At 38.9% G+C, this 27,721-nt stretch overlaps 2 protein-coding genes across 7 annotated transcripts in view; both read right to left on the bottom strand.

The window, feature by feature from the left end:
* Window positions 1-3,847: 3,847 nt before the first annotated feature.
* On the bottom strand, window positions 3,848-25,686 carry ANKRD46 (ankyrin repeat domain 46). 5 transcript variants are annotated; one of them, XM_075085512.1, is made up of 4 exons: window positions 25,619-25,686; window positions 11,953-12,295; window positions 10,493-10,651; window positions 3,848-5,917 (listed from the first exon to the last, which is right to left on the bottom strand). In XM_075085512.1, exons 2-4 carry the CDS (start codon window positions 12,261-12,263, stop codon window positions 5,701-5,703), a joined length of 687 nt encoding a protein of 228 aa, XP_074941613.1. In that variant the 5' UTR covers window positions 12,264-12,295; window positions 25,619-25,686; the 3' UTR covers window positions 3,848-5,700. The 5 variants fall into 5 exon arrangements, with proteins under 5 accessions (XP_074941613.1, XP_074941609.1, XP_074941611.1 ...); XM_075085508.1 differs by lacking the exon at window positions 25,619-25,686 and adding an exon at window positions 25,030-25,084; XM_075085510.1 differs by lacking the exon at window positions 25,619-25,686 and adding an exon at window positions 17,448-17,567.
* Window positions 25,198-27,721, bottom strand: part of SNX31 (sorting nexin 31) — a 33,080-nt gene continuing 30,556 nt past the window's right edge. For both annotated transcript variants that reach the window (XM_075085506.1, XM_075085507.1), the window contains 2 exons: window positions 25,619-26,093; window positions 25,198-25,349 (listed from right to left, as the gene is read on the bottom strand). In XM_075085506.1, the coding sequence (XP_074941607.1) occupies window positions 25,998-26,093 (96 nt within the window). In that variant the 3' untranslated portion in view covers window positions 25,198-25,349; window positions 25,619-25,997. The remainder of the gene's footprint in view (window positions 25,350-25,618; window positions 26,094-27,721) is intronic.

Raw genomic sequence — 27,721 nt, forward strand, 5'->3', positions numbered from 1 at the left:
ATGACTTTCAGTGGGGTGCTCCATTATTCTTTATGTCTACTACAGCAACTGTGCTTGCCAGCTTAAACCTGTGGATGTCTACATACTTCATTTTTTGTCTGAAAATATCTGTACCAAAACAAACCAAGCCAGATGCTGAGCCTGCAATGAGACATTAGGATGAGCATATGGCATTTCAGTTCTTACACCCTAGCAGAAATCCACTATCTTTATTAACTAGTTTATATCAATGTGCACACTTCATTAAGCCAACACAACCTTTAAACTTTACTACCTTCACACCACTGCAAGGCTATGTCAGCCTTTCCACTAGAAAACTTACCTGCCAGAGATTATGTTATTTGAAAAATTCTTTATACTAAGGAATTTGGCTCAATAAGGAATTCATATTCTACAGTTCAAAACAAATATACTATGATTTTCTTCTTGCTTTGCATTAAGAAAATGTTATCTGTTCTTTTTTTTCTTTGGCAAAGGAAAATGAGCTATTACTGCATGTACTTGATCCTTCATCTGGATTCCTGCCTTCTGATATTTAGATAAACATAATTTAATACACCAGAAATATTTAATGTTTTACAAAGAGCTTCTGTTCACATTTGGTAAAACTTCTTTTGCTAACCTATGTGCAGAAGGATTCTTGTATAAGAGGAACTAGTTTAGCTTCCACATGAGCAGCTGTTAATGTAGGCACACATTCAAGCATGCAGTTGTCTGAAATAGCAGCGCGCTAGACGTTGAAAATCAAGAAGGGCCAGCTCAGGTTGCAGCGCTGCATAGCCACTCCTGTGAGATGGTGTAATCACAAGCCAGTGAAATCCTTCTGCTAGGAAGCTATTACTGGTCACTCGTTGCACTTCTTACAAAGCATTCAGATTGGCCTTAAAGCAGTGATTCATGAAGGTATCACACTGCTCTGCCTCCCTTGCTGCTGTCTTGGCTCACTGCATTCGGTTCCCTCCTATTTTTCTGCAAACCATACATACCACACAACAAATTCTGTTCCAAATGTCTCCTCATTTTTCCTTATCCAGAAGGTAGTTTAAAATCACAAATGGAAAGAATGTGTCACTTGAAGCCATGGTTGTGACTTGTTCACACTTTGACTTCAGAAGAGATTCTGATTTGTTGCTTTTTAGTTACCGCAATTTCCAGCAGATTTCCCATTCCCTTGGCAGTAATGAAGAACAATAGTTTTGTCTCCTCATAGTCATTAGGAAATATTGGTTGCTTAATGCTTAGTTACAACAATGATTTACAAACTATAAATGCCTACAGCAGAGACACATTTTTCAGGGTTCTGCACACAGACTGCTTCAGCTGAAACATCTGAGCGTTAGTTCTGCTTTGCATAAGAGCACAGACTACAGCAGATCACTGTCGGTCAGAGACTTCTAGTTTTCATCTCAGATTTCTCTGGCTGCATGACCCTGGGAACACTTTGCTTCCCGGTGACAAACACCAAAGAACTACCAATTAGTTGCATTTGTTTCCTAATACTGTATATTTTAAGTGTTCTCCCTTTGAAGCATTTGTAAGAGCAGTACAAAAGATGCCAGGCAACACAAAATTCAGATGTTTAAGATAACAGATGCATTGTACTACCCTGCAAGTGTAGGTACAGAATTATCTCTACTGTCACCAGAAATTAATTCAATAATATTAGTAGAGATTCAAGATTCATGATACAACAGTATTTCAGCACTTACAGAGTTTACAGGGAACTGCAGGTTGTGAAACTGCAATGACGTTTGAATTCTTCTAGAAAGCCTGAACACCAGGGACGAGTAGTAACAAATGGCAACAACAATTTCTGTAACATTTTGGATCACTTAGGAAATTTTATAAAGTGTATCCCAAGCAACCAATCTACAAGGATTAATTTCGAAATGTAAGAAAAGAAACTGAGTGAAGGAAAAGCATTCTGACCTAATTCTCACACCATCTAAGACTTATTTTAATCACCAATTCAAATATGAATTTAACAAAGAGCTGACTTCAGAAACAGGAACAACTTCAGAAACAACTGGCTTCAGAAACAAGTTAACTTGTGTGCCAGCTGAGGAAGAAATCAGTTCTGTTACAAGTCAACTTCGGTAACGTTTAAATATATGCTAGACTTTTGAAAAATCTGAATATGACGACAGTACTACCCTTTTCTTTTTTTTGACTTTGCAGGAGTGTTCACTTGCAATATGTACCTTCTACCACTACTTTAAAATGATGCCATTGAATTTCTGAATAAATTACTTAATTTGCATTTCTCTAACATACTATGACCAAACATATTTTGATTAGAAAAAGAGCTACTAGCCCATCTATAATACACTGGCAAGTTGATTACTTTTACTTCCTTTGTAAGTAAGATAGTAAAAACAGCCAGAGAGACTAGCTAATTCATGCTAAAATCAAACTCCAGATCAGCTGCAGACCCAGAAACTGCCCGGATCTTCTGTTTCAATAGTTTAAAGTGAAACCATGTTCTTTCTCTCATAGGGGATTTTCATGATACACCTCATAGTGCCAGATCACATCCAGTAATGAAATACCTGCTGTACTGTGGCAACCAGAAACAACAGCTACCCATGACAGTCACACAACAGATCATTCATTCCCTTCTACAAAGCAAACTACCAACGTGAGTGAAGAAGCCCTTCAAGATAGAAAGCTTTGGTACCTGAACAAGTTACTAAGATAGGTAAGATAGGTGTCATCTTGCCATGGAATAAATGTTAGCACAGGGACAGTCCACTGCAGAATAGCCTATGTGCATCCATTTTATATTGCAGTTTACCTTGCACTGTCTTGTCCCCCAAGTTGTTTTATGACACTAGAAAAAATCACTTCATTCCTCCATGATTGTTTTCTGTCTCAGTTCTTTATTCCATTTTAGCTCATTAGTCTGAGAACAGCATGAGACAACAATCTGTCTTGGATCTGAAGAGCGCTTAGCAAAATGGAGTCCCTGGATCAAGGTATCTATACACCACTGTGATAATAAATAAAAGAAATCATATTGACCTACAGACAATCTAAACTGATCTATGTCATTATGCTGAAACAGTGAAACCCCCTATGACAACAGCTTCAAGAGGAAGTAGGCTAAAGTCCTCTTTCTGTTCCTGTAAGGAAGACAGATAGTGTTCCTTGAAATCTAGTGTACCAGAGGTAAATTCATTCTTTAGAATCAACCTTTGAAAAGGAAGTCATTAACGTTTATAGATATATTGAAAGGCACAGCTGTCCTTTTTCAGTAACAGAGGTACATACAGAACAAACTCCTCTTTTAGTCAGACATTTATCACATCCTTATTTCAAAGAGTAGTAGTCATTCCACTGCTGAGGTTCAAACAGTGCTTTGGATTTCTCTGGGTTTAAAAAGTGACATACATTAATTTGGAACACACCCACCCACACCCCGATTTTTCAAACCTTCTCAATGTGCAGCTCTGAAACTACTTATGCATAGAGCACAGGCAAAGTACAGCAAGGCTACTTAAGGGTCAAAGCTTGGTTTTCTTGGTTACATTTTGTACCACCTCATAGGTAATCTTAAATCTTGAGAGTCCTCTAGATCACGTGTTCAATACCTGAAACCTTAGGTAAGAGAGAGAGACAGAGAGATAGACAAGAGCTGTGATTCAGTAATAATACAGAAACTAAAACAGGCAAATCTAAAGAAACCGTGCTCTAAAACCCCATTTACACCAACAGCGTGGTTGCCGTTTCTCAGGGAAGGAACCTCCCCACTTCTGAAATGCTCATTAACAATGCACAACAAACAAATAAACTCAGTAAAATGGAGTAGCATCATTACCGCTGCACTAAGTAATAATAAACCAAAACGTATTTACTACATATATTTATTTGTGGCATTCAGCCACACTGAGAATACAGTTACAAATTATGCAGATAGTACATACTGAAAGACAACATGATTATTCAAGATACAGAGTATTATTAACAGAAATGTACTTATTTAGAGAAGTGAATGTAATTTAGGTATACTATGAGTTTATATTTCCCTGTTCATGAACAGATGTACAATAATGGAAATATTCAGGAGTATGCTCTGCTTTTTGTTTTGGTTTAGTTTTTTTAAGATGCTTTCCTTTCTGTGGCCTTGTGGCTGATAGAAAAGTATTGTTTCATTAACCTTTAACTTAAGAAATAAGATCGAGAATTATTCAGATGCAATTTATAATGGGGCTCATCCCAGTGAAGCCTGTGTCACACATCAAAACAAAGACAACCCTCTTCACTCAAACCCATAAACAAGAACGAAAAACATACATGGTAACAACACAGAGAGATGTAGGTTACTTTTATCAATACTTACTGTAATTTATAATTTTATAAATATTTGATGTTATTTAGCAACAATTTAAGAACAGCTAAGTGAAAAAAAACCTGATTCATTAGGTTTGCAGAATTCATTTTGTTTGGGATTTTCAAGGCGATGGCAACAGGAGAGTTAGATGTCTAATCAGCATGGGAGGAGAGAACCTGCTTTCTTTGAAAACCTCCAACTTAGTATGTAGTACCTTTCTAGCCTTCATAAGAAAGTATCTAGCTGATTCATATCCCTAGGTTATTTACAAACAAAGGATTTCACAGCTAAGTACAGGATGGGTTAAGACTTCATTTCATACAATGTTCCTAAATAATAACATTTAAAATACTTCTATTCAGCATACTCAGAAAATCATTCATAAACCTGTACGTGCTGTCTGGAAACAACTGAAATGGAAAGCAATTCTAGAAAGGAATTCTATTCAATCAAGTCCTCTCCACAAACATGAAAACAATACAATTATATGGTTCAGTCTGGTCCTTGTGGGAGGAAGAAAAAGTTATCCTTCATGACATATTTCACAAAGACAACGACCTTACAGAATTATTATATACAGAGCAGAACACCTAAACCACTTTTTAACCACCCTTACAAAGAAAGGTTTGCTTAGTAACTTTTCAACAAAAAGGTAAAATTTTCAGCCTAAGGCCGAAGCAGCTTTACTTCCAAAGAACAACAAACAGCTTTGTTCTACAAAATTTACTTCAGGCAGGTATTAACAGCATTGAAGAAACACGACGCTAACCTAATAAATAAAGGCGTGATCTATACATTAAAGACATAGTAAAACTTGAACTGTTTCTCATTCTTTTTATAAACTAGCAGATACTAAACTATGGGGAGCCATTAAAAGAACTATGAAGTTGCAGCTTATTACTGTCTGTATATCAGAATGTGTTATTATATTATTCAGATTTTTTTGAGGAGGACTTCTAAAAGAATATTTTTTTCTCAGCTGAAGTACACATGAAAAAAATTTGAACAATAGATTTACCTCTCTTCATAGGGAAAATAATACAAATTTGATTCTGTACCAGGATATATTTTTCATGCCCAGGAATTTAATATTCATTACAAAAGGCCTTTTCTAATCGTAATATTTTATGAACACAGAGGATTATCTTCACATCTTGCTTGCAAGTCAAGATAAGTCAGAGGTAGCTTAGGAATGCTTTAGAATTTAGTGTTTTACTTGAAATGAATTAATCCCTCTTTCAAAGGGGTTAATAAGTACAAAAGGCAAACAGTATATACAGCTGCCACCGCCTGCACCAACAGAATCATTCCAAGAAGCTCAAAATAAGATTAGAACAGGGAAAAGCACGGCGCACTTCTTTGCATTTGCTTCAGTGCACAAGTTCAGGCTGGTTTTCTACAAAAGGAAGCACCCCACTAACATAGTATGCTATTCCAAGTGACAGAAGAGCAATGACAATGATGAGGAGCAGCACCCTCCAGAAGCCCAGGTCTTCCACAAACTCTTGCCATGTTGTGCGGAAACTGGAAAAAACTCCTTCACCTTGCTGTAGGTTTGGATTAAGGAGGGAATGGCTTTCCATTGCACTACGGAGGATTAAAGTTAAAAATACATCAGAGCAAAAGAATGCACCTTTAAGTACGACAGTAATCCTACTAAGAGCAACCGAAACATTCTAAATTAAAAACTAAACCCAATTGCAGATTTATAGCGTTGCCTCAGCTAAATCAAGACAAAGCAGATCAGGAAAAGACTCCTAACTCTAAACTTAATTTAGCTGAAAGGATGTTTTATTAACCTCTGCAAAGAGAATGATACTTGTATCTCTACAACCACACTGAGTTTGCAGGCTTGCCACCTAGAAGCCTTCAAAAGTGAGTCCTCATAATTCCTACTAAATATGGCTTAGTAAAATCTAATGAAGCATAAGCTAAAACCTCAAGGGGCACAGCTCTCATTAATAAAACAAATAATGATTTAAAGATAAACTCTGATTAATAAAATGGAAACTTTAGCCAGTGTAATTTAGATTCTGAACTCTGTAGTAATCTTTACCACTCTCCTGCATGTCTTTGTTACAGAGGCCTCTTCTCGAGCATAAAAATATCACAGAAAACAATAAATTTGGATAACAAGTTCAGAAACTTCCTGATCTTCAAGACAAGTTGGCATTGCTGTGTTTTCTGCCATATGGCGTTCAGCAACTGCTTTGATGTTTTAACATTCCGCTACCAATCCATCAGGCCCCCTTAAATTGTCAGACTATAAATCAGGGACTGGAACTCTCACTTTTAAATGAGAAACAAATATAAAATTGGAATGAGGCAGTCATCTTGACAATGAATCACCTTTAGAAAAAACATAAGTTGTTTCAAATACTGCATGATTTCTTGTATCATTCCCCCAGTTTTGCTGGTTTCACAATGGATTTATAACAGTAAAATTTCTCTGCTGCTGTATGAAAAACCTTGCAAAGAATAGGAAAACTTTCTCATCACTTGATTTCACTTATGTAAAATTTTAGCCATCTGCACAGTCCTACTGCTTCTCACTTGAGTGAAATTTCATACTCAGGTGTTTACAGGATCAGGCTCTGACAAGCACTGAATGGAAATTGTGAAACCAACTACGTACACAATGATGTCAATAGCAGAAGGTAAGCAGAGAAAAACCAATTTTTTTCCTCCCTTCTAATTGCTTTCAGTTACCGTATTCCTAGATATCTGTTATAGCAATAATAAAAGAAAACATTTCAGGATAAAGTAATTTCCAAGTCAAAACTAATTGTAGAAATGCTATTGTTCTTGGTGACAATAATAAATTGACAAATGATTGTTCTCAGGAAAAGGTCTCATTTATGAATCTCTCCTCTAAGATTATATCACGGAAAAACTTCACACTATTCATATGGTATTTTTTCTTAGGAAGTACAGCCACTGAAAAATGATTAGCCTAAACTCCCATAGCTTGCTGAAGTATTGCAGCATCATGTGCACAAGATTTCAGAAATTGCCTATTAAATAGCTTGTCTTTTTTGTTTTTTAAATATATACCTTGTTGTACAGCTATTTTTGCTTGCCCATAGCTGCAGGATTTAGTCATCTTCTCTGCTTATTATGATTTCCCAAGCAAAACAAAGGTTTTTTACAAGACAGCCATTGGTGTAGAACAGAACTACTCACCCATTAAGTACTGACTAGTTAATACATAACCACAGAGAGGTTAAATAAAGGTGCAATGCAATTTAAGTGAAAAGATCACATGCTTGCTCATTAAATAGAAAAGGGTACATAGAAAACACTTTTGCTATTTTATATTACAACCCAATTAAAATCAATGTTATTCAAGATTTTTTTTGGTATTACGAATTACAGCTGCTTAAGAAATGGTAATGCAGCAATGCATTCTACAGAAGAGTTTGTGCCACATAGGCCAGGCAGACGCTCTCTTCTGTTTCAACACAACGCGGAAGTTCACATTTGGATGCACCTGTGGGTGCAGTCACAGGTCATGCTGGGCTGTGTAGATGGACAGATTGTCTGTGCTGGAAGACCAACAGAGCGAGCTCTGCCTCCTGACAGCACAGTGCCACTCCTCACTGGGAGGAGTGCAAAGCAAGAGAAAATAAATTCAACTCGGGAACCTAGCTTTGGCCTCTGCTTACAGAGCAGCAGCAACTGTATGTAATAAGGAGCAGAAAACTTAAGTCAGAGACTGTTTTTAGAAAGAGCAACCATTAATTCTCTGTAGGTTCATACATAATGTAAGAGAGGCCTGGGCGGGGGGGGGGAGAGGACAGAAGACATTCATCTAAGTGTCTCTAATATGTGAAAATAATACTAAGAGGGAGGAGTGAAACTGTGGAGGTCTGAAAAGCCGACTGTTACAAAGACATTATTTATTTACAAAGCAAACAGCACAGAAGCTCACTTGCTTTTGCTGCTGTAGGCATCTGTTATTTATTATTTTAAAAATAATATATTTCAGACATTTTAAATCCGTTCACAAACAAGCTGGGTAGTGCACTGTTTATGTCTCTGTGCCTCTCCCCAAGGAGAGTTGCTGACTTCCTTGCCAAAGCAAACAATATAACATTTATGAAGGTCAAATAACAGAAAGGAAGCTACGTTCATTAAAGGGACACTATCAGATCAAAAATCATAATTCAGATGGGGCTGAGCTGTTGGTCCATATGTTTAAACAAAAACAGCATGAACACATTTCTTTGTGACAAGCAACTTTCAATAAAATTTGGTTAAGTCAGAAAGGTAATATGCACAAATTCTTGTCATTTATACCCATGTAATTTTGAGAACAATATTAAATTTTCTATTTCAGGGTTTAAAACAGTATCTCTGATGAGTGGGTCACCTGACTTCCCATCTGCTCACTGGGAGTATTTGGCATGATTTCTGTAATTTTGTTGGTTTCACCTTTTCTGTTTACTCACTCAGATAACAACTCCATCGACACAGTTTAATTTTCATTTAGAGTACATTTTAACACAAACTGAATAACAACTACATGACAAAACTCCCTGTCTTTTGTGATATTGTGTTCCAGCAGTCACAGTTCATGATCATTATTAGACAATATAAAAAATTACAAATTTGAATAACTGCAGTATAAGAGCAAGTATTCCAAACAACACTGGTATCCTGTTTCCAATAGAAATTAAAAACAAAACAAAACAGTGCTGGAAAGATCTCTTGCATTATTAATCTCAGTCCACATTCTGTCATGTGTACTGGAAATTCAATGATTTCTGCAAGAGAACTAGCCTCCTCTGAAACTTGCAAGGCTTCTTGCCTCATTTAAATCCTACAAGAAGGCTGTCTTGGAAGCTCACTGTAAAAAACCACTCCCAATTTTCAATCAAAAAAGTATTTGTGGTTTATCTGTATCCTTTGGCTCTTGTGCTATGATCATCTTTTGTCTTAAAGAGTTATTTTACGTTGTTCAAAACCAGTATTTCTTGTCAGCAACCACACACCTGTCAGTCTTCTCTCTGCCAGGCTAAAACGAGCTCTAGCTGCCTCCTTTCACAAGGAGACGCTCCATTCCCTTGAGCACTGAAGTAATGCTTTTCCATGCTTCTTAAAGAAAAAATTAAACTTTTCTGAAAGAGGCTAAACAGCATTACAAAATGTACTACACAGCAGAAGTTACCGTTGCTTTTTACAATGGCACTGACAAGTTTTCTTTATGTAGTGGAAATATCTCATTTTGCACATTGTAGGACTTCATTGCCTTTTTCAGGGTAGCTTCAACTCCTGGAGCTGACTAATACATCAAGCCTTTTCTCCTATACCCTTGTTTTCCACTGAGGAATTTCCATTTTACGGCATACAGCTTTAGGTAAATGAAGTTTCATTTTGTGCTACTGAATTACAATTTATTCCTACTAATTTCCTCTCCCTTGTCATCCCAGATTTTTGTCTATGCCATCCCAATTTTCCTCTGCGTTGCCTGTATCTCACTTCCTAGTATTACTGACACGATACTATTTTCTACATCAGTATGATTTATGAAAATTATAAATAAGCACAGTCCTAGAACCAGACCTTTAGAAATTCATTAGTAACTTCCCTCTAAGCTGATACCTTCCCTGAAGTTGCCAGCAATTTTCCTGAAACCTTCTGTCCTCCTTTAACTATCTCTTTAGTCACCACAAAATTCTTATTTTATTCTCCATCTTTTCCTGGACTACTACCAATAGAAATTTCATATATGGCACTGTATCAAATCCTTTATTCAAGTTCAGATAGATGAACAGTCTGCTATCCCTTCTTTGCATAGACAATCCAACTTATCGAAAGGGTGTTAGGTTAGCCTGTGAAACCGGCATTTTGCATTTCACCCCATTTTCCCTTTGGCTTTCTGATAAGTGGCAGAATATTTATTTTTGGCAGCCTGTAATGGAAAACTAGTAAATATTTTTTAAAATTTCCACCATGAAATGAAACTCTCAATAAAAATTTTTTTTTTCTTACACTTCATCTGTGTAATTTTTCCAAAATGTAAAATTTGATTTTTATGTGGTCTGATAATACCAGGCTAAACGTCACAGTGTCTGTTTTGCGGAATAAACAATCAAGTCACAAAAATCTAAAATCTGTAAACATTATTTCTCCTAGGAACTATTTTTTTTTTGCAAATACCTTTCGCTTTCAGCAGTTTGCATTGTTTCCAGCTTTGAGTGAGCTCCTCTGTTAAATCCTTTCACCTCTTGCTCCTCCAAAGATTCCAGCAGTCTAATCACATCTTTATTCACACCCCTTCGTTTTGCAAGAACAAGTGGCGTTGCACCTTGGTGATTGCTAAAATAACCCCACAAAATGACATGAGAAGAAAGAAACTTTTAATACAGTAATTTTGTAACAAGGCAACTCAGCATAACACATTACGTTTTAGTAAATCCTCAGAACTATTTTCTGTCATATCAAACAGTAAGCACTTCTTATCTATACAAGTTATAGCATAATTGGCTATAGAATAAAATCAGTATATTTAGGTTTGAAATTGCACAACACTTTTTCCTTTGAACAAAATCAAAATTCCTAGTACTCTAATCTAATTGGAATTCTGGGTGTTACAACAAAAAAGAAACAGTAGATTTACGGCAGTGTTCAAGATTAAGCTTAATTTCAAGAAGGAATTGTGCAATCTGGTTCCTCATAGTTCCTTTTCCATGTGCCTATTAGGACATCAGGCAAAAATGAAGTAAAATACAGATGGTCCCTCTGCTACTATTAAAATAATACTGAACAGGACCAGAGCTGCCTTCAGACTAGGGATTTTCACCAGAGTCGTTCGAAATGAGGAAGAAAAATCCTCAACCCACAGCCCATAAAGAATCTGGTCTGCCAATAACTAGTTTTGCTGAGTTGAAAACATTAATGAGGGACAGGTGAAAAAGGGATAGATTAAAAAACTCAAAGGTTTTGAAATTAACTACTAGTTTTTGCGTGTGGTGTGAATATGCAGAAAGTTTCACAAACAAAATAATTCAGTTACTGCAATGAAACAGCTAGTTATTTTGCAGCTTGAGAGCTTACATCTGAGCACTGGCATCTGACAGCTGCTGGAAGCCAGAAGGAAAGAATATACAATATTTAAAAGAAGGACTGAGTCACAGACTTTGAGGGAGGGGGAAAACACTGAAAGGGAGCATTGTTACCAAAGGAGTATGGGAATGAACTGACACACACATATATACTGTATTTTCTTTGTCTTATACAGTACAACAATTAAAACAATAGAACTGTGGTGGAGAAAATTCTTTTAAAGTAGTCAATGTGATTTTCTCTTTGGTGCCAACCACCCACACCTGGCTGTCTGGCCAAAGCAGGATAGCAATGTCATCAGTGACGAAGAATTAGATACAGCAGCCCACACCAGCAGCTGCTACTTTTATTTGCTTTGCTTGTTGCACAGACTAGCAGGAACTGGCCTCTTACTGCTTTCCTGACTCCTTGTGTTTTTGTTAAGTGATATCTTTGAAAAGTTGAATTGAACCAAATACAGCATTTCAGCAGCAGCAGATTTACATACAAGGCTCTGGTGACATAAGGCTAATATATTATGAAATATGTGCTGTAAAAAAAAAAAGATTACTTACCAAATATCAATTTTAAGTCCATTAGAAACTAGGAACTGGATGGTATCCACATGCCCACACAGGTGAAGGGCTGTATTACCTTGGTAATCGGTGGCTAGTAAGTCAGCACCAAATTTATGCAAGAGTTGACAGATGTCTACATTTCCTCTTGCTGCAGCAAGGTGAAGGCCAGTTCGGCCTCGGCTGTCACGAATATTTGGGTCGAAACCACTCTCTAACAGTCGTTTGGAATAGTTAAAATCTCCATCAATGCAAGCCTGCAGCAGTGGCACATTTGTCTGGGAAGAGTCGTTTACAAAAACGTAGGACATTGTTCTGATTCTCTCCGGATTAGGTGACTAACCTGCAAGTAGAAGTGGGAAGAAATGATGGTGAAACCAGGCAAATAAACACAATGCAGATATTTGGTAGACCGCTCAGGTTGCCAAACAAGAATGCGAACTAGCTTATAAACCAACTCTGAAATCTTCCTGTACTACGTATTACCTTCGTGCACTGCATTCCCTTCTGGTAGTATGGAAAGTCCTCCTTTTGGTGTTACTCATGCCTCTGTTAACAGCAGCAAAGCTTTGTTATTACAGAAAAGTGATAAGATCAATGCCACAAATGCAAGGCAGGCGACTAGCTTTCACCTAGTAAGAGTACATGTAGTAGTATTGATATTAAAGGGCAAAACACTGTAGATCATAACTGAAAGAAGAAGAACCATCTTGCATAAATTGGGAAACTATAAACAATTCACTTAACAGATGCAGTCACACTAACTGCAAATCTTACTAGCTATAAGCAAAGCTACTCCAGGGTGATTTCCACCATCTGAATTTGAACTTTGTTGGACAAAGTACAGTCAGTTGCTAAAAATCCTTGATTACTATAAATACTAATTCCTTCATTCTGCAAGAAACATATTTTTCAATACTCTGCAGAGCATTATTCATATAGAGTCACAGATAAATGGGCTGCTGAACAAACACAAATAAGGAATAGGAACCATGGAAAACTGAGTGTATTATGTGAAATACCCATCTGAAACTGAGAACTGGAAGTGGGTACAAGGAAGAAAATGGTAAAATCAAGTATGGAGCTATTGCGGGTTCAAGTATAACCCCAACATGGAGAAGCACATATGTAGTTTCTCTGGCTTAATATCAAATAAAGGATTAAGTCATTCCTGTATAAGGACTTAAAAGAGGAAGATAAATGTTGTTTCACTAGGGACTTCTTGATATAGAATATTTCATGAACTATTATTTAAGTTCTGCAGAAGAATATTTTAAGGATGAATCAGATAATGAGGGTATGATAACACTATGTGCTTACGGGTCACAGAAAAGGTGACTTGAAAACAATAAGGAAAAAAAGAGAATGACTACGCAAGAGGGTTGTAAATGTGCATGAGGCAATGGTAAGAAGAAATGAAAACGTCTAGAAGACCGGACAGCAAAGCTTTGCACTGCCTCAGAGAGGAGGCAAAAAAGAAAAAACATATAAACCAGTACAAATCCTTAGAAGAAATCTCAACACAGACATGACACAGTTCAAGTGTCAGGAAAGAAAAGAGATTTTACTAGATAAGCTTTGAATGGAAACTGAACTGAAACTTCCCTTGAAACAGTATCTTTCACTGGCCCAGGGTTTGTATTTTGGGTTCATGATGTAGCAGTGTTCTGATTAACTATCTGCACCTCTTATTAAGACTGCTATATGCAGATATAAATTTTCTCATCTATATAAGGTATCCTTCCACACCAGCACACTCATTCAGCTGGGAGAACGGAAACATGGCCAGTAGCCAAAGAATTTGATTTAAACCCTCTTCTTTTTCTGAGAGTTTATAATGTCTATATTTGATAGCTCTTCCCTCATGTTTTAGATCACATTCAAGATCAAAGTACCTACAGAAGTAATTTCAAAATGTTTACACGCTGGCCTGATCAACAGGTGCAGCATTTGGGGCTGTTGAGGTTAATAAATCATATTTAAACTTCACTAGGTACTATTCCCTATCTGGAATTCTGCTCAAAGTATCAACACTGTCTAGTTTCCCAGTGCAGGAATGCACAACTTTTTTTTCTTTCGTGGGCACAGAAGAGAAAGAGATAGGAGTAACTTCTACATCCTGGTATCTGTATAAGGAATGATTTTAAGCACAGTACGCTCCCCTAGGCTGCAAGTATGTTTTTAAGCACGTGATGGTATACCACTGGCTCAAGCAGCCTCTTCCACAATCATCTCCAATAGCAAAGGCCAGTTCACTGATGTACCGTAAAACATTTAATGCAAGGCTAATGTCATTTTGGGCACTAACAGCTTTCTTATAACCCAACTCGAAAAGAAAGGACAATGTATGTGCTTGTATTTCCAATTAATACATTACAAAACCCCTGGATGTTGCAAAGCTAGGATTCCCAGCTGACAACAACTTCTGTTTTCTTGCCATTTCCCACTCAAATCACAAATGATACAAGAATAATTCTTCAACTCTGCTAGTCCAGTCTTCGCTGAGAAAAATATTGGGCCATGTTTCTGTATGATGCGATTGTGACCTTTACATTCTGCGTTAAATCCTCCCTAAAGCAAGATCGTAAATCATTTAAAAACCTCCAATTATCGGCCATAGTAACTGTATATCAACAGCACAAACCCCTACTTGTACTTGATAAAAAGATCATGGTTTGCTTGTAAAATAATATTTGAGTGTTTAAACCTGTTTAATAAAACAAGGCCTAACATAAATCAGCAACAGAATATTATACTGGAAAAGACACATACCATTTGAGAACAGTATGGCATGCTCTGTTAAATGTAAGCTAATGTTTATATTTGCATACCAGACGTGTATGTCTGGTAAATCCTTACAGAATTCCCCACAACTCTGATGAAACATTAGCTAATAATACCAGAAAAAAACCCCATCACCGCCTTATCTTCTCAGGAAAGGAAGCACAAAGATTAGCAGTTATCAGAAAGTGCAACTGGAAGTAATTCAGATTCAGAATTTATTATCACTAGAATCTTTTAGAATTGATCGCTGAAGTGTAGAAGGCTGAAGTGAAACCTTAGTATTTCACATTAAGAAAGAAAAAAAACCCCAACAAAGCCTTCTTCCCAATGCTTGAAGATTGTAGACTAAGCAAATGCATTTTCACAAAAAAAGAAGTCTGGACCATCTGGTTTGATTTATCTTTGTGATTAAAAAGATTTTTTTCTTCAAATACCATTCTATTTCACATATGGCTACCTAACCTATGCCAGATACAAGCTGCATACAAAGCTGAACTATACACCACCTTTAAAATGCCATACCCCAAATGGTATGTTCTTTCCTCAAATTTAACCCAATTTTGCAAAATTTCCTGTCTAACAAAACTCAGAAAAAAAATTAGTTGACTTCATTAAATATTTTTGAATAAACAAACTGGTTACATTTCTGTCCACAGTACGTATCAGAAAGCCTATTGCCGTAATGAATATCTAATGCAGTGGATTTAGAAACAAAATTCCATAGCATGAGCCATTTTCTTTGAATTGCCTCTGAAAGGTGAATCAGGTAACAGCTCTGAATCTACCTAAAAGCTAGTACACCTACCATTAAGCATAATGTCACAGGCACAAATTAGAACAGACAGACTTGCATTAGTAACAAGACTTAAAAGTATTTTAAAATGAGCGTTCTGAGTATCCCTGTATATTACTGCTACTGGAGTTAAATAATTCTAATTTGGTTCTGCAAATGACTGCTTCTAAAAATGCATCACTATCTACTGAAAATGTATCGTTTATACTTTTGTTTAAAAAAGTTTTGCTGTTATTAACTTAGTACTTTGATAGAAAATTAGTTTTGTGAAAAAAAAGTAAATTCAAAGCCATCCTCCCAAGCAAGGATTCCCATTAGAAAGGCATAATATAAGAATACATCTTCCCTAAATTTATACAACACAGATATAGCCTGAGCACAGTGTACTTTTATTAATAGTTTTAGAAATTATGCTGTAAGCCAATTCTTCAGTGACACATGGACTACTGCATAAGAAAAATCTAACTCAACTGTTCTGTTTTCAAAAGAAATGCTTATATTAAGTGATTCTGTGAGAATAATTTTATTTTATTAGAAGTCAGTTGTCTCTCACTGTACTGCACACAATGGTAACTCAGTGTCACACACTGATCTGTTGTATAACATGTTCACACCTGCAGAAGCCAGGAGTGAGCTTGAATAATTCAAACCATACAGCTAGATGCAAGTTCTGTTGCTTCTTAAACTAGTCCTAAATTTGCACTAACCATGGACAGTTTTATTTTACAGTAAATGTACACTGCTGTCTCTGATTTCTCAGTAAGTTCAAGAGCTACCAAACAGCTCCAGAAAAAGAGAATGGCTAGATTGTGAGAAAGAATCACTAGTGGACCGGTCTCCCCACTACAAAGATATTAATGAAGCCGAGAAGTTGTAATCAATCACCCAGTCACTGCTACACAGGGTACAGCAGTTCTGCAAAACTACAGTATCTCCAAAAACATTCAGGAAAACTGAACTAATCATCCCTATTTTAGAACAACACATCAGGTCAATGGAACAATATCAGATTGCTCAGTACTTGAGGCTTCTCAATATTAATACACACTTTGGCATCTAGAACCAGCATCAGTAAGACTACTACTACAGAAAGTGCCACCACCAAAAATGGAAACTAAAACAAAACCAAGAAAAAATAACATCCCCCACCCTGCACCAGCAAAACACACAACATACATTTCTTGTAAAATCTACATTTGCCAACTCCCTTGTGGAAAACAGCTTCCTCCTTCTGTAATACACTTGGAAGTACTTCAGTGGCAGTGGCTTGCAGAGCTTTTCCTCTTCAGTCTTTAAATGAATGAAAAACACACCAGTTCTTTGCTTAACCTGTAAGCCCATGACCTCTGAAGGCAAAGTTTCCTGGTCAAATGGGATCATCCCCTGAAAAACACTATGTGAACATAAGCTCTCTTTGGATACACAATATAAAATTTTTACCTTGCTTGTGTATCCTCTAAACACTGATCAGATGTTGAAATGCAAACCGAACAATATTATTCTCTTTTGTTTCTAGGTAGCCTGAGGAAGAAATTCCTTGGTAAGTTTTCACGCACACTTACACTTCTGCGTAAGTTACTAAGAAGTCATTTAACTGAGTTAAGTGTTATATTTAGTAAAAAATCATGATCAGTTGTCATTTCTTTCTAGGAAAGAACCCTTTCATCTACATCAAGTTCCACTGAGAGCTCTGTATCTTCTGTAAAAAACCTTTATCTATCCAGTCCAACGGGAACAGTTTTATTGCTCCACTAACATGGATCTGCTGCTAAAAGCAGCATCTCAGATTCAGTACAGCATGATGTCTGTTTTACACACAGCTGTATTTTGCAGCATCTTCCCTTCTTAACTATAGTTATTTTTTCAAAAGTTCCTGGAGTCAAGGTACAGGAAGGAACAGCAGGTTCATAAGACCTACCTCTTCTTTCATGTCTTTAGCCAGACACATGGGTAAGTGGTCCTACAACATTATTCATGCCATTTGTGTTCAGTCATTTCCATTCCCTTCTGCAGACATGAGACATACAGATATATTCTCTCGGTGTGAGGACCATCCTGTAAGTAGACACTTCAGTGCACTGCCCATACCTAGTGCTTTGCACGTACAAGCTACAAAGTACTTTATGAAAAAATCAGAATAATTATTGCAGCTCTTTTATGGATCAGCAGTGAATGGCATTGTAAAGTATGTCAACATTACAAGACAAAAAATAAACAAGATCTCAAATGCCAATCCAGGGTTGCAAAATACTCCCCAGATAATATAGCACATGCATTGTGTATTAAAGTACACAAAATAAGGGAACATCAGGAAAGACATCATTCTTTTAAAACAGCTTTATTAACAAGCAGATTCACAAACATTATATCCTTACTACACTTAACAGGTAACTCAGTCGCATTACCCGTTTCAGTGCCCTTTACCCCTATCAAATATACATTTAAGTATTTTTGAACCTTGTTCATCTTTCATCTTCTGCAAAAAAAAACATTTAGGAAGAAGGGCAATTTACAGATTTCTTCAAATCATTTCTAACTTTAATTCTCCACAACTGGCTCAGGTAAATCAGTAAATAACTGCAGTACTTCCCCGATCCTTGTGATCAGTTTGAATACCTCTGCTTTTATAGAAAGTTATTGAATCACATCAGTCATAATTACCAACCTTTTCACACCTTTATTCAAATTCCTTCTTTGTTTTTACTGGGAACCTGCAGGGTGCTGATGTATGCTGGTCAAGAAAATATTAAGGGTCATCGCATATTGTTTTGTTGTTTATTTGTTTTTTAACAGACTAGCAGGAATTTGTTCCACTCCTAATGAAGTGTTTGTATTTAAATTTGCTGCGGGCTTGAAGCAGTCTTCTGGAAAAGCAGACAAGAGTAACTGAGCAAGAAGGGATGGCTGGTAAACCGGCTGGCTGTAATCCACCGAAGCAGGCACAGCACTCGTGTCCAGCTCAACAGTGCCACCGCGTGGACTGACAAATTCCTGTGGAAATGGTGTGGTGGGTAACCCTGGACTCACACAGCCCACTTTTTCTACACTTTGTGGTGTTTTCTATGTTCCTGAGAAGGAAATGATGGAAGGCCTGAAAATAATATTTTATAAAATTTGATAAAAAAGAACTCTGAAATCCAAACTGCTATTCCCTTGTGGTATAAACAGCAATCTTGTTTAAGCTCTGATTCTGTGTTAGTGAAACGAGGACTTCAGTATGTGCCTTGAGTTCTGAAGACAAAGGTATTTCCTTCAAAAAAGCAGGCATTTATGCCTCTTTCTTAAAAAAACCCCAAAAACTAAACCCAAAACATCCCACACACACCAAAAGGCCACTCCTTACCTAGACAAACAAGGAGTCTGAGATGACAACTTTACTAACATGTGAAAAACTTTCTGCATCCAGCAGCAATCATCAGAAGTAAGAGCTTAGTCAGCTTTATGCCAGCAATAAAGCAAACTTAGAACCAAAACTGTATGACTAAAGCACTTACAATTATACAGTCCATATTTTCTTACTTTATTTCTTATAATGTGTATCATAGCTTATATGCTCTTAGTCATACATAGCCTTGATGGCATGGTCTTAGTAATGTACACAACATCAAATCCAGTTTAATGGCTAGTGAAGAGAAGCAGGTCACTTTGAAAAGCAGACTTCTCCTAAATTTGTAAGTCATTTATATATAACTGCATATTTGACTTTACCTTTAAGATAAATTATTGCTCTTACGCTACTGTGTTCATTAGAGTTTATTATTTTATATCAACAAATAATACCACGATAAGATAACTAACGCAGTCAGATAGGTGACTTGTACTATGACTGCTGGATACAGATATTTCTGCTCAGAATTTTCATGTTCACACAATAAATCATTAAACCAGTTTATCAAAGCTGAATAGTTAACTGTTCACGTTAATAGTTTACTACTTTCAAATATTCTAAATTTCTATCAGTCCAGCATGACTTTAAATACTTAATCATATCATAGAATCATTAAGGTTGGAAAAGACCTCTAGGATCATCAAGTCCAACCAACAACCCAACACCACCAGGCCTCCTAAACCATGCCCTGAAGTGCCACCTCTACACATTTTTTGAACACCTCCAGGGATGGTGACTCCACCACCTCTCTGGGCAGCCTCTTCCAGTGCCTGACCACTTTCAGTAAAGAAATTTTTTCTAATATCCAATCTAAACCCCTCCTGATGCAGCTTGATGCCATTTCCTCTTTTCCTATCACTAGTAACTTGGGAGAAGAGACCAACACCCACCTCGCTACAACCTCCTTTCAGGTAGTTGTAGAGAGCGATAAGGTCTCCCCTCAGCCTCCTCTTCTCCAGGCTAAACAACTCCAGGTCCCTCAGCCTCTCCTCATAAGACCTGCTCTCCAGACCCTTCACCAGCTTCGCTGCCCTTCTCTGGACACGCTCCAGCAACTCAATATCCCTCTTGTAGTGAGAGGCCCAAAACTGATCATGTTGGATCACATTATGTGTCATGGTAAGATGAAATGGTAAAACTATTAAGGCTGTATTTCTAATATATATATATGTATTATATATATGCTATTTTTCATTAATACTTACTTAACCATGTTTAGGCTCAAACAATTTCTGCATGCAGACAAACCTGTAGTATTAGTGTCTGCTCAACACTCTGTCTTAAGGGACTGAAGAGGATAAATTAGCAGTCTAAAAGTTCCAAGGACAACTGGCAAGTCTCAGGAGAATCAGGGAGACCACCCTTAAGCTCCTGATCTGCACAGAGGCTGGAATTGACCAAACACGTAATGGAAGATGGTTGGAAAAATGCGAAATGGATTTGAAGCTGTAATTATGGAACCTGAGGGTGAGGCAGCTCAACTGATGTGTACCAATTACATCAATGGATCCTGCTGAACCTAGAAACAAAAGAAATCACTCGTACAGGGAAAACTTTCCCCTTTAGATAACTTAGTAAATGCCAGTAACTTATCTGTAAAAGACTTGATATTCAATATGAAAGCTGGGGTCCAGACAATGAACAGCAATACCGTACAGGCTGTTTGAGGAGAACCATGGATTAGCACAGTGGCATGATAAGATTCTTTGGTTTGTTCTTTGCTTGTTTACCCATAATATTTACTATCTGATTTACCTTTTTGACTGCTGCTGAGCATTGTGGTTACAGATTCATGGAACCATTCATTGTAACTACAAAATACTGCTTGTTACTGAGAACCCAGTATTTCAAATAGAAAGTTAGGATTCTTTTTACGCTACCTGAATCACTCTACCTACATTGAATTCATGTGCCATTACATTATATTAGCCAGTTACTCAGTCTTACAGTGCCCTTCTGCAGCTTTCATAGTTGACCTTATCTTTACTACCCGCGTCACTGGCAAATGCTATCACCTTGTTGCTCACTGCCTTTTATAGGCTGTTCATGGAAATGCTAAATATTCAGAATCCAGAACTGAACCCTACAGATTCTTCCACTCAAAAGACTCATTTTAACTTCACCAAAACTGCTGTCCTTGATCAGATTGCCCAGCACTCCGCTTTCAACAGCAGCAATCAGAGATCGTTCTTCAGGAGTATGAGCTTGGCTGCTTTCTGCAGCCCATTCCCCAAGTACACCCTAGCAGCCACTACTGTTACATCTGGGACCTCCCCAACTAGTCCTTTTAGCAGCCTCTCAGCAGACTTCTTGTCCATGAGATTTTCTAATCCCTTCCAGAACCTGCCCACACTTTCTACCTCCACAGCTCCCCCTGTCACCTGTACTGAAGTCCCTTCCTATACCCATCTGAAACTGCCCTCCCACCAGCACACAACCCCAATTTTAGTGCCGTAAGATTGGACGAATAACTCTCACCTTATCCACTGCCTTAATTTCATAAGTCTTGATCACGCCCCAGCCATCTCCTCTCTAATACGAGCAATCCTGGCTTTCCCGTCTTTCCTCTTAAGGAGCTGATCCCCTTGGCCCTTTTGGTTGCCCTTCTCTAACCCACTGCATCCTTCCTCAGACACAGACACCAGAACCACACACACTACTCCAGATGTGGGTGCACTGAGCTGGAGCAGCAAAACGATGCCCTCTGTCTTCTTCTGAGTAGCCTGCCTGAGGACAGTCACCATCTTCCTGGCTTTCTGGCTGCCACGGCACACTGAGCCAAGGTTTTCAGGGAACTGGCAATGGTGACTTTCTTCAGCTTTTCCTTGAGTGGTTGCTGCCAGTTTGAGTTCAGCACCATGTAAATATGGTTTAGATTATTCCACCCAAGATATCATCTTATCTTTGTGTATGCTAAAGCTCATGTGCCACCTTTCTGCTCCCTTTCCTTTTTTTTTGGCAATTTATTTCAGCCCTCTTTTTAATTTCTCAACTATTTCTGCATGTAAGAAATTTCTTTTATGCTATAAGCACCCAGTCTGCTCAAAAGCCTCTGGTAGGGTACTTTGGTTTTAGTGCTTCCTGAAAATCCAAGTAGACTGTATAAATCACGTCACTAGCACCTACAATCCTGCTCAATAAACTTTAGTAAAACCTGACGAGCCTTAGATGCAGCAAACCTTTAAAAATGTATCCAAACTCAGGCAGAACCAGTCCTTAACATACTAACACACAGCAAGGACAGCTTTTATGCCTCTCTGCACAAAAACTGTCGAGCAGAAGACAGACAAGCATTCTGCACCATCCATGGGAAACCAATACACCAGAAGCTTTCCCTGAAATGTGCTGCTGCCCTTTTTCTGATACCATCCATTATGCTGATCTGATGGTATAAGAAGTCTTGAGCATGCTGGAGAACATCACCCCATCAATGAACATTAAAAGATTCATTCCTTTAAGCTTATGTTATAAAATTCAGCTGATGTAGCTGCATTACTTGGATGTGTGAAATTTGCTGAGTGACAAAACTGGTGTTTAAGCAGCTCTATTCCACTTAGTCAATTGAAATTTTATCGACAGAGTAAAAGAAAGAAATGCCACTTGGAAAACGGGTGTTCATATATGAACTAAAGCCAGAATCTATGTTCATTAAGTACAGATATGGCTTCAGTGAGGTACTGCACGAGATGAAACGTTTTTTCACATATTTAGTAAGTATCATCTTTAAATAGTAAGGCAAACCACAGCAAAGCTGAACAGTTCAGTATTTGTGCTCTTGACTTAGGTGATGGCAGAACCTCAGTAAACACCAACAATTGAAATCTGGTGGGACAGGCCCATGCACTCAAGACAGGCCCATCAGCCTGCCATCTACCCTAACAGCATGCTAAGAATGGTCTCTACAGAAAGCTGAATGCATCATGTATTTCACATAATATGTATAAACCAATGCCCTCTGAAATACTTCATGTGCTTATTAACTGACCTAGCATCCACAACTGAGATCATGTGGGAGGCAACCAGCTGACAGACTGATAAGGGAAACAGTCCTTAAAATTCCAGCATACCCAAATCGCTGGAAGAGCCACTAGTAGTTCACTCCTTGGATGACCAGGTATCTCAGGTCCTGGGCTGCAGATGAGGACTTCAAGGCCATGTGCATTCAGAAATTAACTGCACAAGAAAATGAGGTGGGATAATACTGTCAACTTAAGGCACCGCTTAGAATCCCTTGCTCTTGCTGATGAGGTAACTCCAATGAAGAACAGACGACAACACCTCCTGAGAGGAAACCTACCACTGAGTGCGGATCAGAACTGATTTTATGGTCCCAATCTTGCAGAGACAAACTGACATTCCTCTGGTAAGAAGACAGCAGATGCACATGCTACACTTCAGCCTTTGACTCATCTCAACTTACTTCTTACTTCTCAATACCTCTCTTCAACAAAAAAAGAGAGCGATTAGCCAGCGTCATTTACTGGCTGTCACCAATCCTACTACTCAGACTGCAAAAATTACTATAACTATCTTTCTTCTAAAAGGCACATTTAAGAAGTTCTTCTTAACAATCTGTTTTACAAACAAAAAAGAGAAACACATCTAAAGTCTACAGATAAGACTAAGCTCAGTCCCCTGCTGCAGCAAGCAAAAGCATTACTTTTACAAACCAGTCACATTCCACCCAAAATGTGTTGGGCTTTTGCTCCTCCTTGACCATCTGGAAGGCTGCTCCTGAACATCAGTGCTCTCTGAAGGTTAGAAATGTTCATACATTATCAATCTTAAAATCTATGTTAAATTATTCATGTACCAACTTCATTCTATCAATTTATTCCCTTCCCAGTTGATGGTTCAAGAGAACGCAAAAAAGGCCTTTATTCTGCAAAAGTAAAAAAGCCAAATACTTCTTTCGAGAGACTCCTAATTGCCCTACCTGTCCAAGGCACATCTTCCTGCATCTGTTCCACTTCATCTTTTTACCTGAGAATGATTAACATTATACAAAGTATTCTAGAGCTTTGTTCATGGAAAACAATAACGTCTTCTTCTGGATCATCAAAGGTCGGCATTCACTTCATCCACAATCGCATATTTTGTAAATACCCAACACATATTTTGGTATTTTTGGTGCTGCTTCCAACTGGTAAGAATTTCTTCCGTAAATTGTGTACTTACAAGTTTGCAACTGCAAACACTCACTCTTTAAACTGTTATTGTACTTATTCTCTAGTTCTCAGTATTTCCCAATTATTTCTGTGCAGTACTGTAACCCTCTTCTATAGTGCCAATGCCTCCCAACTCTTCATCAGTACCAAATTAAAACAGTAAAGTTTTAATTATTATATCAAGGCCTTTATTAAATACAACTGGTCTCAAAACACATCTTCAAAGAACTAATTTTATCTTTTATACTGAGATTTGATATTATTTTCAGTATTACTGACCATAGTTTGTATCTCGTTACTTCCCCATCCCCTTTACAACTCTGCTGTTATCCCTATCTTTTCAGCACAAAAAAATCTCCTTTGCAGCGGCTGACCTAAAACTTTAGTGTTGTCTAGGGAAAAAAAAAAAGAACTGCTCCATTTCCCTTAAAAACAGCCATTACTTTATCAAAGACAGTTCTGAGGGCAGGTTAAAAAACGCTCTTCTGGCAAACGTACGCACTGCCTTTAGTTTCACTTATCTTCGTTGCGGTGCCTGTCACCGCCGGGACCCCCCCACCGCTGGGCCGCCGTCCCCGCCCCAGGCCCCCGGCTTCCCCCGCCGCGCCCCGGCCCTGCGCCCAGCCCAGCCACCCCACGGCCCCGCCGGCGGCCCGGGGGCAGCGCGGCCCGCTCCCCTCCGCGGGTCGCACGGCCTCAGACCCGGCTGTGCCGCTGCCGGTGCCTGCGCCGACGCCGCTCATCCTCACCCCGCGCCCCGGCGGGCGCGCAGTGCGCGGCAGGGCCTGGGCCCGGGCCTGCCACACACACCGGCCGGCGGCAGGGCCGGCGGGCAGCGCCCTCCCCTCCCCTCTCCTCACAGACAGACCGACCGACGCACGCCGCTCCCCCCTCTCCACGGACAGGCGGACGGACGCCACGCCACCCCTCTACCCCCGCGGTACCTGACACCCGGCGGCGGCAGCTCGGAGTCGGGCGGAGGACGGAGGCACGGCGGGGCGGGCGGGCGCGCCCGCCCCCTGCTGGGCGGAGGCCGCTGCCAGCCCCGGGGCCCAGACCCGCTGGCCGGAGGCCCCCGGTAGGACCGAAGCGGGCGGCGGGCGGCCGAGTCGCCGCCTGGGGTCTCCCCGCGCACCGAGGGCGGCCGGGCAGCGGCCGGGGCCGGGGGCGCGGGGCCGTCCCGGGACGGCGGCGGGAACGCCGCTTCTCACAGGGCTGCCGTCCCTGGGCCGCGCTGGGCCAGGCGTCCACCACCCTCTCGTCTCTGGGAGTAGGGGAAACGTTAAAATAAAAAATAAACTTTTTAAAAGTTATTTTACTTCCCCATAAATATTAGAGTGGGGCTTTTTTAATTTTGCTGCCCCTGCTCTTACAGCTCATGGTGCCTTCCACAGCAAGGAGGATCAAAGACCCTTCGAGCCTGGCGCCGAGGAGGGTGTGTGAGGCACCTCAGCCTTCGTGCAGCAGCACAGAACTTGGTGATGTGGTTGGTGCTGTATCTACCTTTACCCACCTACACCAGCATTTGCTTACCCCTCTGTCATTAGTGTAATCCAGACCAGTTTCTGATTAGTGTCAGTGTCAATTACACAGCAATACTCTCAGAAACGTTATGAACTGATATGTAAATACTTTGTCTTCCTCTAACATCATAGCACCATTTGTAATTAACCCTCGCTTTGCCCCAACAGTTTTCAGTCCGGGGACAAAAGCCAAAAAAGCACATATACAAGATGGCTCCAGATTGACAGCACCCATTCAAATTGGTTCACTAGAGTTGTAAATACCATAAAAAGCACAGCAAAAGCAAGGCATTACACTGAAGATTTTTTCCCCCTTATAATTAAAGGTTTTGACAATGTGTTTATTATTCCCACACAATGAATTTTGAAAGACAATTAATTTTAGATAATCACAGGTCCTCTTCTCTTATTTTCTCAAACACAGAGTTGTCTTCATTTGGCCTAAGCAAAAACCTTTTCCTTGATACAAACCCTGAATGAACTACCTGCAGTGAAACAAAAACACAGTTAAAAGAGTATGTGCATTTCAATAACTGGATAGATACAAATATAATCCAGAAAATCTGATGTCACTGTTCAGGTGCAGTGGTTGATCTCCTTATGTTGTGAGGTTTTTTTGTTTGGTTGGTTTTGTTTGGTTTTTTGTGGTTTTTTTTCTGCTGGAACAGGACACAAGAACAGTTTTTTCTGCTTCCAAGGCTAACTGCAATGCACTAAATGTGGTGCAGGTTGAAAAGCAGTTCCAAATGTGCTAACAACAATGTAATTTGGCATTACAGTGCCCACAAGGACATATGTACAGGTACTTTAATGGCCTGCTAGGCTTTCTGAATTACATTGACTACTGTTAATCACACATTCTTAACTTTAACCATAACACCTACTCAAATAATACTTTTCAATTCTACTTTTCCTAACAGGTACCATGTACTCTCTGAAACTTCCTAACACCACATCACCCAGCAGGTATAAGCAGGCAAATGATAAGCACCCAAGGTACAAGCGGGCAAACTGTGCCCTTACAATGCACGTATCTGCAGTTTTCTGTTGTACCAGGAAAATTCATGGCACAGATTTTTCTTCTGCCTCTTGCAACATGGTATTTTGATATATATGTAAAGTAAAGTGGCCATCCCAAAGCTGTGGCAAGCATGCTGCAATAACTAACATTAGGGTGTTAGGAAACTGTAACCAGGTTTTGCATAAATTATCTCTGTAGAAGTTATTGCATACCTCTTTTTCCAAGATTGCTAAAAGACATTACAGCAAAATTGCCTAGATGCAGGCATATTCTACAGCACAGCCTTGCTATCCGCAAAGTCCACCTATTGCATACGAGTTAAATAATTTTACTCAATATAATAATCTCAATTCAAAAGATCGTTCTTGATTTTCCTACTAAATGTTACTGCTGTGCTGGACAGTCTATTCAAACAAGAATTTACAGGCTGTTGTGCTGATCTAGTAGTATCAGTATACTGCTAAAGGGTCACAAAGAAAACCAAAGTCTTGATTCTCATGAGTTAGCAGAAAATATTTGGTGTGAGTTTTCAGAGTCTTTGGACAGCAACTTTCTACCAACTCTGAGCAAAGACTTGTAAAATTCTTGGCGATACTAATGGGAAAATTATATAGGCCCAACTCAAACAACACTTTTTCAAATGAGAATGTGCAAAGATACACTTATACATTTTTCAATTGTCTTCAAAGAGAAATAGCGGAATAGGAAAGGGAAGCCTTAAGAACCTTAATATTACAATCACAGCATTTAGAAGGTCACTAAGCATGGTTTAAGATTTAATATTAACTGTCTAACAACACAGCTTGGTGCATGAAGGCCTAAGCCAGTTTAAACTTGCTTATAATATGAGGCATAGCATGCCACCGTACTATCACTGTTTAACGTAACATCGTACCTTGACTTGCTTTAATAAACTCCATTCTAATTATCATCTGTAATTTTCTTAGTTCACTGAGTTTCATATTAGCAGCCAGACACAGCACCAGCAAGACACAGCTGATAAGCTCAGTGGTTTTACACTGCCCCGTCCAAGGCGGCTCTCCTCACAAAAATTCAGAGGGAACATTCACAGTCCATCATACTCACAGTCAA

The sequence above is a fragment of the Phalacrocorax aristotelis genome, chromosome 2 (genome assembly GCF_949628215.1).
Source record: "Phalacrocorax aristotelis chromosome 2, bGulAri2.1, whole genome shotgun sequence".
Lineage (NCBI taxonomy): Eukaryota > Metazoa > Chordata > Aves > Suliformes > Phalacrocoracidae > Phalacrocorax > Phalacrocorax aristotelis.

Bases quoted from the DNA above. Each gene is read 5' to 3' on its own strand.
- ANKRD46 (XM_075085512.1), bottom strand. From the start codon at position 12,263: ATGTCCTACGTTTTTGTAAACGACTCTTCCCAGACAAATGTGCCACTG. The intron at 10,652-11,952 runs GTAAGTAATCTT...GGGTTATTTTAG, and splicing joins GGACTTAAAATTGATATTTG to CAATCACCAAGGTGCAACGC. The intron at 5,918-10,492 runs GTATTTGCAAAA...AATCCTCCGTAG, and splicing joins CAAACTGCTGAAAGCGAAAG to TGCAATGGAAAGCCATTCCC.